The sequence below is a fragment of the Pararge aegeria genome, chromosome 25, assembly GCF_905163445.1.
Source record: "Pararge aegeria chromosome 25, ilParAegt1.1, whole genome shotgun sequence".
NCBI lineage: Eukaryota > Metazoa > Arthropoda > Insecta > Lepidoptera > Nymphalidae > Pararge > Pararge aegeria.
Genome location: NC_053204.1, coordinates 11451347 through 11466688, shown reverse-complemented (window position 1 = coordinate 11466688; position 15342 = coordinate 11451347). Strand labels below are relative to the sequence as shown.

Genomic DNA, 15342 nt, shown 5'->3' with positions numbered 1-15342 from the left:
TGTAATATACAGGGTCGATCTATGTTTATATTTGTATTGTGTAGTTTATATAGAACCCAGTGCCTCTGATGGAGACTACATGAAATTATTCTGTAAAATAGACAGCTTTATACTGGAGTTGAAGGGTGTGTCTCCTGCAAGATAGAAAAATGATTGTAAATGTTGATGTTGGAAAAGAGCAACTACTGAGTTTCTTGCCGGCTGTTCTCGGTAGAATCTGCTTTCCGAACCGGTGGTAGTCACCACAAACATACATACTTGACGTTTCAAAAGTGCTTCTAAAGTAGTCCTACTTGAAATAAATGAATTTGAATTTTCTTACTATCGCTACGCAGATCACTGTCCTCATAAGTGGAAAAGAGGAAAACACACTTGGAGGCTTAGTGCAATTAATGCAAAACGCACTGAAACTGATAGAACAGGGGAGCACGGAAAACGAACGTCAGTTCATATAAAAAAGACGGAGTTGGTAGTCTTCACAAACAAAAGGAAGCCAAACTTCCCATAAGTACTAACTCTATTTAAAACAACGTTGAACTATCGACAGAGGTAAAGTACATTGGAGTAACGATAGAATCCAAACTAACCTGGAAAACAACAATTAGAGTGGATATGTGACAAGATGCGGAAACAATATGTGCTAGACACGCACAACAAAGTAAATGTGGAAGGAAACAAAACAGACACCGTCGCAATAGATGTCTATACGGACGGACAAACTCAGGCACAGACGCGGGAGTTTACTGCCCAGAACTAAACATAAAGATTAATTTAACATAAAGATTATACAAACGCTAGGTAAGAACAACTCTGTTTTTAATTTTTTTTTAAATGTAAAATATCCCTACTATGAAAGGGTGCATCTAATAGTTTTTAAGAAAATAGAGAATTAAAATAAAACGACAAGATATTCAGTCATTTTTATTTTTCTTAATTCGATATAACTTAAAATAAAACATCACAACGTCCGCGCTCAGTGCTTATTCTACAGTATGATATACTTGGCGTCCGGCGCGCTGGGCGCCGCCAGCGGGCGCTTTGCCGCTCAACTAGCTTATACGTCTCCATTTCGCAACTTAAATTACAGCATTGCTGAAAAATATACAGTATAAATAATAATTCGCAGATATTTACGTCGGAGTAAGAACCCGTGCGGGGACTCCTTTGGTCTTCATTTATATTTTTCAATATTTTTTAAATTGTCAGATAATAAATGAAAAAATTGATAGAAATCGACTCAATCCTTTTTAACCTCGACAAGCTAGTCCATCCTAGGTCAAGGAATGAACTGACGCTAGAGCGCGTAATGTCCTTATTCAACTAGTGTTTATGTACATGGCCCGCCTCCGTGTCATGCAGGGCCGGGCGGGCGAGCAGTCCGGGTATGTAAGAATAACATATAAATAACATTTGCACGCCGGCAGTCGCAGCCGTTTCCGAGTATCATGACACTGTAACGTCAAGAGGAATTAAACACATTTCGCTCGATTTTAAATTAAAATTAACTCCTACAGCCAGCGTTCTTGACGCGTTACAGTATGGATAGTCGAAAGCTAAGTTACGCACTCGCAAATTTTATATTGAGGATACTTGTATAAGTTTGAAGTTAAGAATTGCTTACGGTTCATTTTACCTTACGTGTCTCATTATGAAAATAATCTTTTAGTTACTATTCAGTGTAAAAATCGTTTTGAAAACATGAAAGAAAAATAATAATAATAGCATGCATAGAGAATATACTTAATCACTTTTTATTTTATTGGTTTATTCATTACAACTACAAAGTTTTTCTTCTATGTTTTAAAAGATATTTTTCACTGTTTGTATTGAATAGATTGCCTGCATAATAAGACGAGTTAGATATAAGTGCCATTGCCAGCGCCATCTTGGGGCCCCTTGATGGAGATACCGACGGCGCAGCGCGTGCCATCGCCACCTTGCGGCTCTCGATGGAGATGCCGACGGCGCGGCGCGTGCTCACAACGCTATCTTGCGGCCCTCAATGGAGATGTCGACGGCGCGGCGCGTGCTCACAGCGCCATCTTGCGGCCCTCGATGGAGATGTCGACGGCGCGGCGCGTGCTCACAGCGCCATCTTGCGGCCCTCAATGGAGATGTCGACGGCGCGGCGCGTGCTCACAGCGCCATCTTGCGGCCCTCAATGGAGATGTCGATGGCGCGGCGCGTGCTCACAGCGCCATCTTGCGGCCCTCGATGGAGATGTCGACGGCGCGGCGCGTGCTCACAGCGCCATCTTGCGGCCCTCAATGGAGATGTCGATGGCGCGGCGCGTGCTCACAGCGCCATCTTGCGGCCCTCGATGGAGATGTCGACGGCGCGGCGCGTGCTCACAGCGCCATCTTGCGGCCCTCAATGGAGATGTCGACGGCGCGGCGCGTGCTGCCCTTCATGCGCTTCTGGTCCAGGAACTTCTTCATCTGCTTCTCGTAGCGCGTCATCTTCTTCTTGGTCATCTGCGGCGGAGCAGACTTCGTCAACAACAGACAACAACCTTCGTCCGTGAAAATACAAACTGCAACAGCGTAGATTGTGTTTTGGGAGCTGATGAATATTTTTATGAACACTATACATAAATATTTATAATATACATAAATATAAACACCAAAACACTAAAAACCATTCATTTTCATCACACAAACATTTTTCCAATTGTGGGAATCGAACCCACGGCCTCGGACTCAGAAAACAGGGTCGCTGCCCACTGCACCGATCGGCTGTCAATAATAAGAGTAAAAAAAAAACACTTGGTAAATTTTGTTTAGAAAAAAGGGCTCGGTGGGGTATGGCCACCCGATTTAGCCCTATTTTCTAAATACCGTGTAATACCGTGGAGGCTGTATACAATGGTTTCGGAATAGAAGCGGTACGAGTAGTGCGGCACTCACGCGCGACATGTCCAGCTCGCACGTGGACTTGGGCCGCACCACGTAGTCCTTGCTGGACGGCGCCGGCACGCGCGCGCGCGCCACCCAGCCGGGCTCGCCGGGCCGCAGCGGCCTGCACAGAGCGGGACGGCGACATGCGGCACCCGTGAGCAGGACAGAGATGCGTGAAACCACGGACGACCGGCGACCAGTGGCGCGCATAGCCCTCGGACTCGGGGTATGCACGAGGTGTTTAGCACGAACAAAAAGTAAAATTAAAATTTTGATTTTAGGTATGTCGGTTATTAATCAGATTACTTCACGCAAGTTATATTTTTAATTGATTAAATACTATCGTCTATCTACTGCTAATTGAATAACAATTACATACCCCGATTTACGTCACAAAATTATGACACACCATTCGGCAGCATTTTCTAAGCACACCGATGACGATAACAATATTTTCAAACATATCATGTTTTTAGCGGCTTTATGAAAATTATTAAAATCTAAATATCCTTTATCATTCCACACATTATCTACGTATATTGGACAAAAAATCACAAGGAAACCAAAATAATCGATTGGTGTGTACACAGCCGCTTAGCCAAGAACAGTTTTCGTTAGTTTTCGTAATATTTATTGTGAAACATGAGTGTTACTTTATCACCTTTTTTTGGGATATTTGTAACATTGGTACCTTCCCTTGCGAATGATTACGAAATAAGGGTACAAATTTCAGTTGTCTCTAAGTACTTTTTCCAGGCACACCGAACCAAATATAGACCGCGCGAATATGCTTTCATCTTAAAAGTAATGAATAAACTATAAATAAACCTTAACACATTAAACTATCACTACACAAACTTTTAATAAGTTACTGATTTTACGCACTTGAACCGTTTATTTATCACCAACGCCATAGAGCATTGTTCGAAGGTAAACAATAATGGCAATTGAAATGCTAATGATAATATTGCAATCGAAATTAAACAATAAATAAAACCAATATTTATTGTTAACTTTCTCACTTTCCAATGTTTCCTGGAAAACGTAAATTATTCATTTTTCATAATTTAGACAGCGTTTGGTTTCATAAGTTATTTTAAAAACGAAAGACTTATTCGATAATATTAGTTGCTAAATTTTCTTAAGACACTGAAAGGTATTTATATTTGTTAATATTTTTAATTAAAAAAAAGAATAATGACAGTTACAAATCAAGGGGCGCAAGGGGGGTTTCTTTAGGCGTGCTTATTTTATTTGATATTTCTATGCAACAGTAAAAGAGGGCGTCTTATTCATAATAATTGATTTACCCTGCAATCGATAACATGATATTTAAATAATAATATACGATTGACCTATAAGTGTGGCCGCTCATTACTAGATGGCGCTGTCATTTATTTTTTACTCGGTGGTTTTTTAATTAAAAAACTTGACCTTACCAGAGGGTAGGGTGTGCACTGCTTATTTGCATATATGCGAAACTCACCGCTCGGGCTCCTCGCGCGCGCGCTTGGCGGACGGGCCGGGCTCGTCGCGGCGCGTGCCCGCCATGGCCTCGTCGCGCGCCTGGCGCTCCTCGCGCGTCATGGCTGCAACACGCGGGAGTGAGTGCATATGAGATAATAAAGAATTTTAAGTAGTTGAATCAGAAAAAAACAGGTGATTTATGGGGTATGTCTGTAATAGTAATATCTAACATTATAGACGTTATTGCCCCTTACTTAGCCGTATGAATATTATGAATGTGTTGATAGAGGTACTTTTCCAAATTTAATGAAACATAGTAAACTTATTCCTCTATTTAAATCTGGCAATAAAAATGACATTAACAATTACAGACCCATTTCAATCTTACCAGCTCTTAGTAAGGTCTTTGAAAAAATTATATTAAATCAACTTTTGAATCACTTCAATGCAAACAACTTACTACATCCGAAGCAGTACGGTTTTACTAAAGGTCGTAGCACTACGGATGCAGGCGCTAAACTTTTAAAACATGTGTACGATGCCTGGGAACGTTCGCAGAATGCCATTGGTGTTTTTTGTGATCTATCCAAGGCATTCGATTGTGTTGATCATAAAACCTTGCTTCTTAAACTAGCCCACTATGGTATCAAAAACGTTGCACTAAATTTGGTTGCCTCTTATCTCAGTGACAGAACCCAAAGGGTTTGCATAAAAGACATTAAGTCGCAGGGGTCGGCTACGTCAATGGGTGTCCCACAGGGTTCAATTTTGGGTCCCTTCCTATTTTTGGTGTATATAAATGATCTACTACACTATGTCAGTGAAACCTGTGACATTGTACTGTTTGCAGATGATAAATGTCTAATTTTTAAAACTGATAGAGGTAGAGATAACTCTGACGATGTAAGCCGTGCTATGTCGCATGTGTCGCACTGGTTTACTGTCAATAATTTACTTTTAAATGCAAAAAAAACTAAGTGTTTGGAATTTATTTTACCAAATGTAAAGAAAGTTAATAAAAATATAATAATAAATGGAGAATCACTAAAAATGGAAGATTCCACAGTTTTTCTGGGCATGACCTTAGATTGTAAGCTTCAGTGGGGTACCCATATAGATACACTAGCAGGTAAACTAAGCTCGGCTGCCTACGCCGTCAGGAAAATTAGACAGATTACTGACGTAGAAACAGCAAGACTTGTTTACTTTGCGTACTTTCATAGTGTGATGTCTTACGGGATCTTATTATGGGGCAAAGCTGCTGATATTGAAACTATATTCATATTGCAGAAAAGAGCTGTACGGTCAATATATAAACTTAAATCACGTGAATTCCTCCGTGAAAAATTTAAAGAAATAAGTATCCTTACGGTAGCCTCACAATATATTTATAACAATATAGTATTTGTAAGACAACATATTAGTCTTTATAAACAAGAAGTGGATATAAACAGTCGACTTACAAGAAATGGTCATAAATTAGTGACATCTGCATATCGTCTGCGAAAGGTGCAGAAGTCATTTGTGGGACTGAGTATACGCTTTTAAAATATGATTCCTAAGGTAATTTTGGACCTACCAATGCATACGTTTAAAGAATGTGTTAAAACACATTTATTACAGCGAGGTTATTATACAATCAGTGGCGTGCATTGCATATATGCAATTAAGCAGTGCATACCCTACCCTCAGTGTCTTAAAGAGCCTTCAGATAGGACCATTAAAGTTTTGTAATTAAAAAAACTCTAAGTAAAAAATAAATGAAAGCGCCATCTAGTAATGAGCGGCCAAACTTCTAGGTCAATTGTCGCTAGACAGGCGACAGCGCAACCAGCGCGCGCGAGGCGTAGGTATAGCGTACAAAATAAAATCTTCTACTTCGTATTTTAATTTCTAACCGTAAATGCTAAACATTTACCTTTTAAAACACGTAAAAATACCTATATTATTATTTAAATCTCATGTTATCGATTGCAGGGTAAATCAATTATTATAAATCACTCGACATATGACGCCATCTACTGTTGCATAGAAATATCAAATAAAATAATCACGCCCAAAGAACGAATCGTTCTGCTAGATGTGTGCGTGCAAGTTAATAGTGTGTGTCGTGTAATGTTATAATCGTGCGCTTGTACTTACAAGATTAGCATCGGTCTTGTGTGAACAGTTTCATTCATAAATTCTCTAAGTGTAGGTGTCTATAAGCACTGCTTACGGAAGTGGATAATCAATTACGTGATTTTTTTATGTTGAATTTTGTTCATTTAAATGATTTGCTTGGTTTGTTATTGTTGTATACTGCCATTGTTCTTTTTTAGAAATAAAAATATCATTAACAAGTGTAAATACCTTACAGTGTCTTTTAAGAAAATTAAGAAACTAATATTATCAAATTAGTCTTTCGTTTTAAAAATGAGTTATGAAATCAAACGCTGTCTTAATTATGACGAATGAATAGTTTACGTTTTTCAGGAATCATTGGAAAGTGAGAAAGTTAACAATAAATATTGTTTTTGTATATTGTTTACATATCAAAGTAAAATAGCGTTCTAACCTATACTTACAAAAAAATTAAAAACATATTTTGACTAATTTCGATTGCAATATTTTCATTGGCATATTCAATCGCCATTATTGTTTACCTTCGAACAATGCTCTATGGCGTTGGTGATAAATAAACGGTTCAAGTGCATAAATTCAGTAACTTATAAAAGTTTGAGTAGTGATAGTTTAATGTGTTAAGGTTAATTTATAGTTTATTCATTCATTTTATAATGAAAGCATATTCGTGCGGCCTTTGTTTGGGTTCAGTGTGCCTGGAAAAAGTACTTAGAGAAAACTTTAATTTCTATCCCTATATCGTAAAATTAGAAATCATTCGCAAAGGAAGGTGTGTACCAATGTTACAAATATCCCAAAAAAAAAGGCGATAAAGTAACACGTATGTTTAATAATAAATATTACGAAAACTATTCTTGGCTAAGCGGCTTTGTACACACCAATCGATTATTTTGCTTTCATTTTGTTTTATTGTCCAATATACGTAAAGTGTGGAATGATAAAGGATATTGTGATCTTAATAATTTTCATAAAGACGCTAAAACATGATAGGTATGTTGGAAAAAAATATTATCATCAGTGTGCTTAGAAAATGTTGCCGAATAGTGTGTCATAATTTTGTGACGTAAATCAGGGTATGTACTTTTATTCAATGAGCAGTAGATACACGATAGTATTAAATCAATCAAAGATATAACTTTCGTAAAGTAATTTGATTATAAACCGACATATCTAAAATCTAAATTTTACTTTATGTTTGTGCTGAACACCTTGTGCATACCCTGGGTCCAAGGGCTATGCACGCCACTGTATACAATTGATGAATTTCTTAATGACAAGGTTGCTTGGAAGCATCCGGCTCTGCTTTCATCTCTCACAAGATAGAAAAATGAATTTTGAAATGTAAAATGTAAATTGTTAATTTATTTATTTATTTATTTATTTATTAGGTTCACCAACAGATTAAAGACTGAAACAAGCTTAGGGACTACATAATTGAGAAACATAAAGTTGTAGTGTAAACCCAATTACTGGCAAACCGCCATGCGTATCTGAAAAAACAAACACACAAGTGCGGGTTCGCAAGTTTACAATCATATTATTGTTGTAACGAAGGAAACACTGTAAGATGAAGTTAAAAAACAGGAAACAAAAACATAACTTAAATTAAAACAAAACAGAAATGTACGAGGCAGTTATCTACTAGCTGTACTAATATATTGTTGCAGAATTGTTTTGTATTGCTGAAGAGAACATGAGTGGATGTCGGCACGAGTAGCTTGGAATAGCTTGTTGTGCTCTCGGCAAATCCTAGCCAGGATACTGTTAGCGCCCAAATTTGTTCTATACAACTTGCTAACGAACGGTTTGAAGTTACCGAGGCGCGCATTTTTACGCGGAACAGTAAATTTAATTTTGGTCAAAATATTTGGACAGTTGATTTTATTATTTAAAATTTTGTAGAGAAATACTTGATCGGATACCCAACGACGACTTTCTAATGAAGTTAATTTAAAGAAGTTTAATCTTTCGCTATATGAGGTTAAAACTAATTGTTTTTTTTTTATGAACTGACAACAAGAACAGAAAACGTTTTTGGATTCTTTCAATCCTTAGAATAGGATCCTTATATAGTGGATTCCAAATGCTGGAGCAATACTCTAAGAGAACCCGAATTAATGCAAAGTAGACGGTTTTGAGAGCCAGACAAGAATTGAATGTTTTACAATTTCGCCAAACAAACCCCAGTAATTTTAGCATTTACTGATTAATTGATTTATGTGTGTATTGAATGACAATTTTTTATCCAAAATAACACCTAGGTCTCTAACAGTATACACCTCGTCAGGCAACAGATTATTAAGATAATAAGAAGTTTGAAGAGGCATGCGTTTTTTTGTAAATTTAATATGTTGGCATTTTTTAATATTAAGCGGCAATTTATTTTTAACAGACCAGTTTGATATGCTATTTAAGTCATTTTGAAGAGAATCAGAGTCTAAAGGAGTTTTTATAGCTTTAAAAATTTTCAAATCATCAGCAAACAAGGTGAAATTGGAAGATTTAATGTTATCGCACACATCGTTAATATACACTAAAAACAACATAGGGCCAAGGTGGGACCCTTGTGGGACGCCAGATGGAACCCTGAACGGATCTGATTCGTAGCCACAAACTACAACCTTCTGCTGCCTGCACGACAAATAAGATGCGAGCCAAGAGAGCAAAGTTCCCTGAATACCAGCATCATACAATTTGGATATTAAAATCATATGGTCGACCCGATCGAATGCCTTACTTACGTCCATATAAATAGCATCGACTTGATATCCCTTATCAATGTTATCTATTATTTGAGTCGTGTATTCAGTCAAATTTGATACTGTTGACATTTTATTTCGAAAACCATGTTGTTGAGCAATTAGGATGGACTGCAATTGAAACGAAACATACGGACATATTAAAGATTCGAAGACTTTGCTTACATGAGATAACAGGGGAATTGGTCTATAATTAAGTATATCATCCGCTTGCCCTCTTATAGGAATTGGTACAACATTAGCAAATTTCCATTTGTCTGGAAATATCCCAGTGGCAAGAGAGCGATTAAAAATAAGGTAAAGTGGATAAGCCAGTGTTGTGGCGCAATTTTTAATGAAAATGGCTGGTAATTCATCAGGGCTCCTTTATTCTTATCCAATTTCTTCAAGGCTTTTTCTACTGCCTTGAGACCCAAAGATATTGTAAGTAAGGAATTTTTATTTGTGACTGGGCATGAGATTGTTGTGAGGGCAGCACTTGTTCTTGCTCTATCATCAGTATAGACAGGCTGTGTGTAAACGGCCGAAAAATGTTCAGCGAAAGCGCCACAAATCGTTGAAGGAGATGATATTTTTTTGCCGTTAAATGTCATAACATTTGGAATCGTTCCCTGGCTTTTCCTTTTTGAGTTTAAAAATGACCACAGTATCTTCATGTTATTTTTACAAATATGATCTTCAATGTTTTTTTTGTAATTAGCGTAGCAATGATCTATTAGATTGTGACACAATTTTCTAGCTTCCTGAAAATCAAGTGCTTATATTAGGCCTACTTGAAATAAATGAATTTTGAATTTTTTTTTTTGAAAGTGCGGGAGTGAGTGCGGGCGGGGCGTACCTTTGAAGTCGGCGGACAGGTTGAAGATGGGGCGCGCCCACTCGGAGATGAGGCGGCCGGCGCGCTCGCGGTTGGCCTTGGTCTCCTTGGGGTGCTTGTAGAGGTACATGACGGCCTTGCCCACGCCCGACTGCTTGAGCAGCGCCTTGTCCACGGGCGGCAGCGCCTGCAGCAGGCGCAGCACGGCCTCGCGGATGGGCAGGCAGGGCAGCGCGCGGCTGGGCAGCGGCGCCAGCCAGTCGCACAGCACGCTGAGCGCGCCGTGCTCCAGGAAGGCCAGCTGCAGGTCCCGCTTGATGAGCTGCGACATGGCGCGCCGCAGCATGGCCACCTTGCGCACGGCGGGCAGGCTGCGCCGGTTGAGCTCGCGGTCCTCGTCCGCCGCCGCGCGCATCTGGCGCAGCAGCTGCGCGATGAGGTCGTCGTTGTCGTTGATGATGTCGATGTCGCGCCGCCGCCGCCGCCCGCGCCGCTCGTCGCGCTTGCGCGCCAGCATGGCCTCGAAGTCCGACAGCCCGCCCGCCGCCTCCGCGCTGCGGGTCGGTATCGAGTTGAATTTCTAATAACTTGTCTGTCGGTACTGCATATATTTCTTCTGATGAACGGAACGGTCGGTTATAACATAAATTACGAGGCGCTATAAACAGGTTCGTCGATTTCTTTTTAGTTTTGGCAAACAGCGCATGGAAACTTTTTTATCCAATCAATTATCGCAATTTCGAATCATAATTCGCATGTTGACCTCGATCGTAGTGTTTGTCAAACATAAGTTGACATTGTTTGTCATTTGACACCACGAGAACGGTGACTTAGAGATCATGACGAGTTAAATTTGTTTTTTAGGTAACTGGGCCGACTCAAATTCGAGACCCTAGGAATATACACAACTAAAGTGAGGCAGTGCCCGAAATGCGCACCTCTTGGAGTCGGGCGCCACGTCGTCGTCGGACGAGTCGGCGTCTACGGCGGGCGGCGGCGGCTTGTCGGCGTCGGCGGCCTCGTCGTCCGACGGCAGCCGCACGGCGCGCCGCTTGCCGCCGTCTGCGGGGGGCAGAGGGGGGGAGGGGGTTGGTGAAGTTACGACGTTTGGACAATCTGACCAACATTGCGTACAACAGTTTAACACCACGAAGTTAACCGTAGATATCCCATAGTCTTATTATTATTTTTATCAAATATGAAAAATCAAGGTCGGTTAACATCGAGTCTGGCATTTTTCAAATAACTGTTGGATGCGAGGTAACCTTGAGGCATTTTTGAATTCGTGACTAACCCTACTTATGAATCCAATCGTAAATATTTTGATTATAAAAACGTTGTTTTTTTAATTAATTTCTCTAGCAATATTATTATAAATACTACACGATTGATGAAGTTTTTGAAAATCGCTGAAGCTGGAAGGTTTATAGTATAAAGTGAATGTTACAACATTATTCACTTCTGACGCGGCTGCATGCGTACCTCTCGGCGCCGGCGAGCCCGACGGCGAGCCCGACGGCGAGCCCGACGGCGAGCCCGACTGCGAGCGCGACCGCGAGCGCGACCTGCAACACAACAGAGCCAAGTGACAGATCTTCCTTCTTCGTTTACTGATGCGATCGAGGAAAGTTAACTACTATTTATGAGGTATCGAAAGCCGTCGTGATAACGTAACGCCACGAGCTGTGAACTGCACGAACTGTAGCCTTAGCGAGATTTGCTCGCTCGCATCGAGGATTCGTCTATACCGTCAATTATAGTGGGCCTAATGTCACTCGTTTTAGAGTCGCAAACCCTGTACATTAAATTTTTAGTTTACAAAGTTCTGTCGAAAGCCCTGTTTGTATAGAATATAGTTTTACGACATCATTTCTAGGTATAACGTTAGATATTAAACTGCAATGGGGCCCACATATAAATAATTTATCGAACAGACTAGGCTGTGCATCATACGCGGTTAAAAAGATACTTCGTATGACAGATGTAGAAACTGCCAGGGTTTGTGTATTTTAGTTACTTTCACAGTCCTATGGCATATTAGTATGGGGTAATTGCTGCTGATATTGATTCTGTTTTTAGTATTGCAGAAGAGGGCTGTTCGAGCAATATATAAAATGGGCCCAAGAGCTTTAGTTTTAAGATAACGAATGCAGTTATTACCATCACTCACATTAGTGTTAACATGTTAAATGTATGAACGCTTCATAAGTGCTCGTGATAAGGTCAATAAAATTTTTGAATTTGAATTTAAATTGTAGGCAAATGTGAGCTTTAATCCAAAATAAATAAGATTTACTGTTAAGCGCACTGCTCGGGGACTTACCGCGACCGCGACTTCGCGGAGCCGGAGCGCGAGCCGGAGCGAGAGCGCGATCGGGACTTGGATTTGGATCTGGAGCGGGACTTGGATCTGGCGCGGGACTTGGACCTCGAGCGGGACCCGGAGCGGGCGCGGGACTTGGATCCCGAGCGCGATCTCGACCGGGAACGCGACGCCGACTTGCGAGAGCCCGTCCTGGAGCGCGAGCGACTCGCCCGGCCTCGCGCTGCAAAAACGAGTCGTTATTAGTGGAGTTCATCGGGCGGGCCGGCGCCTACTGCGGCGCGAGTACGTACCGGGCGCCGCGCCATCGACGTCCATCTTGTCGGCTGATGCACTTCTCGCTCGCTTCTCGGGAGATTTACTTGACGCCTTTTTGGGTGATGCGCTTCGAGATCTGGATTTTTCCGGTGATGCTCTCTTCATTGCGTTCGCATTCGGAGATTTACTCTTTGACCTCGATTTCCTAGTAGCAGATATGCCGGGGGACCCGCTTTTTGAACGCGATCGTGCCTTCGACTCGCTTCGAGATCTAGACCTCGCGGCTGACCGACTTCTGGATCTGGATTTACTGGGTGATCCACTCTTGAAGCCCGACTTTCCCGGAGACCGACTTCGAGATCTCGATTTTCGAGGGGAACCATTAGTGGACACGGATTTCCGAGGAGATCCACTTTTTGATCTCGATTTTCTAGGTGACCCGCTCTTAGATCGAGATCTCGGCGATCCGCTGCCAGATCCACTTCTAGATCTAGACTTGGCCCGCGAGGCGCTTCGGGAGCGGGATTTCGCCGGAGATCCGCTTCTGGACCTCGCGTTCGAGGCGGCCGAACCGCTCCTGGACCTCGATCTTCGCGGAGAGCCACTCGTGGATCGGGAATTTCGCGGAGAGCCGCTTCTGGACCTCGAATTTCTCGGCGAGCCGCTGCGGGACCTGGCCGAACGCGACGACGCGCGGGAGCCGCTCCGCGAGCGGGAGGAGTTGGAGCGGGACCTCGACGGAGACTGCGAAGGGCTGCGCGAGCCGGACTTGGAGCGGGCGGAGCCGTCGTGAGACATCTTGGAGTCCGACTCTACCTACACACGAAAAAGAAGTTTCAGAAGTTATTAATATCATAAACAAAGAAAATAATATTGCTGCTCACACTTACAGATTTGCTGCGAGACCGTGAACTCCTGCCATCTGAAAAAAAAATATTATCATAAAGTTATAAATATTAAAGTAGGTACACTTTGGCAATAAAGCTATCGAGGCTTCTAGCTTTCTTCACATAAAATTTACATAGAAGTTGAAAGTACCCTGAGTGGGTCTGAGATATGGATGCTACAGCTGTGTTGTGTGATAATATTTGCCTCAAGTGTATCTTAATGTAACTGAATTATTGGTCTAGTGGGTAACAGGTTCAATACAGGACTCCAATTCCAAGATTAAATTCTTTGGAAAGTCCAAGTTAAGCTGGGTTTTTGTTAAAATTCTTAGTGCCAGTCTTCAGTTCTTAGACCTGGGAGAGAATGTTAATCTCATTCATACAACAGACATATTCATTGAAAAAGTTATTTTTCAATTAACCTGTTGTATGAAAGCTATCTTATACCACTGATCTGTTCCTATGTGGCATCATACCAGAACTAAATCTCTTGGCAGATGTCTTATCGGTATTGTGGCCACTAGCTATAGCCACAGCATCCCACCAGAGCAAACCTTTTCATGTTTTGCTTATTATGAGATATTTTCTTAACAATACAAAGTCAATTTATAGTCATTTCAAAATATATAAATATAATACAAAAATTACACTTGATTTAAAAAAAGAACTTAATTTAACTAATATAATCAAACAATAACTAATGGAATGCCACACACCTCCCAAGTAAACAGGATGCTTTGAAAATAAAACAAACTCGGACAAAGTTAAAGTTAAGGGTTTGTTTTAAAAAGAAATTATTTTATTTAAAGACCAGAAATGATTATAGTATTAAATAGGTAGTTTAAATTCACAAATAAGTCGTGAAAATATTTATTTTTCAATCATAATTTGTAAACTCGGGTAGTTTGTACCAACAAATGTTAGAGGTTACATGAGGCAAGGTCACTACTTTCATTTATTTTTCATTTCAATAAGTACTGCTAGTGGAAAATGATACACAAATTGATCTCCTCAAAAGGTTTCTTGCGTTTTAAACAATCTGTTTCATCTTTGAATTCTGCGATTCGGCAACATTATCGATTCCGTGTCAATCGATGCAGTTTTACAAGGTAGGCAAAAATAAAAACACTTTGAAGCCAATTACTGGCATCAAAGAAACAATAAGTATCTTAGATGTTATTACCGATGATAGGTAATTTAAAGCTGAAACCGAATTATCTATAGATGACATCAAGCTTACCTGTATCGACATCCATTTTTCTTAATATTGCGGGCTTATTTAATCTTTACGCAGCAACGATGTATAATTTTTTTGTTAGATTTTGATGTCCCGAATTAACGAAATCGTTGATGTATATACCATTTATGCCATTTATTACCGGGTAATTCAATAATTTTAAATTTTAAGAATTTGCACTACCATTCATAGCTCTGAATACAGGTTAAAATAATTCGCAGCACCACGGAGTACAGACTAGAAAAAACAATGTTACAATCTCAGAGCAATGAGTCAAAATCACAGATAGAGTTATAAAAAATAAATAATAATAATTCTTTATTTAGTAACTATGCTATGATCTACAGCCATCCCATATACACATAAAACAGAATAATTAAAGTACAGTAATAATAAAAAACTAAATTTAAAAAAATTAGATGAGATTGACACACATTGATGATGAGACACACGGACAGACTTGATGTTTCAAAAGTGCTAGTATTAGGCCTACATGATATAAATGAATTTTGAATATAAATATACAAAATAGTTACAAATTAGAATGTAGCCCTACATGGAGTTTAATAAATA

The 15342-nt window shown here is 40.3% G+C and overlaps 1 protein-coding gene across 1 annotated transcript; it reads right to left on the bottom strand.

Annotated features, from left to right (window-relative positions):
- Positions 1-908: 908 nt before the first annotated feature.
- Positions 909-15003, bottom strand: LOC120634774 (protein IWS1 homolog). The gene is made up of 10 exons (XM_039905549.1): positions 14773-15003; positions 13536-13567; positions 12681-13461; positions 12388-12610; positions 11547-11629; positions 11003-11126; positions 10086-10618; positions 4384-4486; positions 2907-3018; positions 909-2474 (listed from the first exon to the last, which is right to left on the bottom strand). The coding sequence occupies exons 1-10, from the start codon at positions 14786-14788 to the stop codon at positions 2349-2351; spliced, it is 2133 nt and encodes a 710-aa protein (XP_039761483.1). The 5' UTR covers positions 14789-15003; the 3' UTR covers positions 909-2348.
- Between the last annotated feature and the right edge of the window lie 339 nt (positions 15004-15342).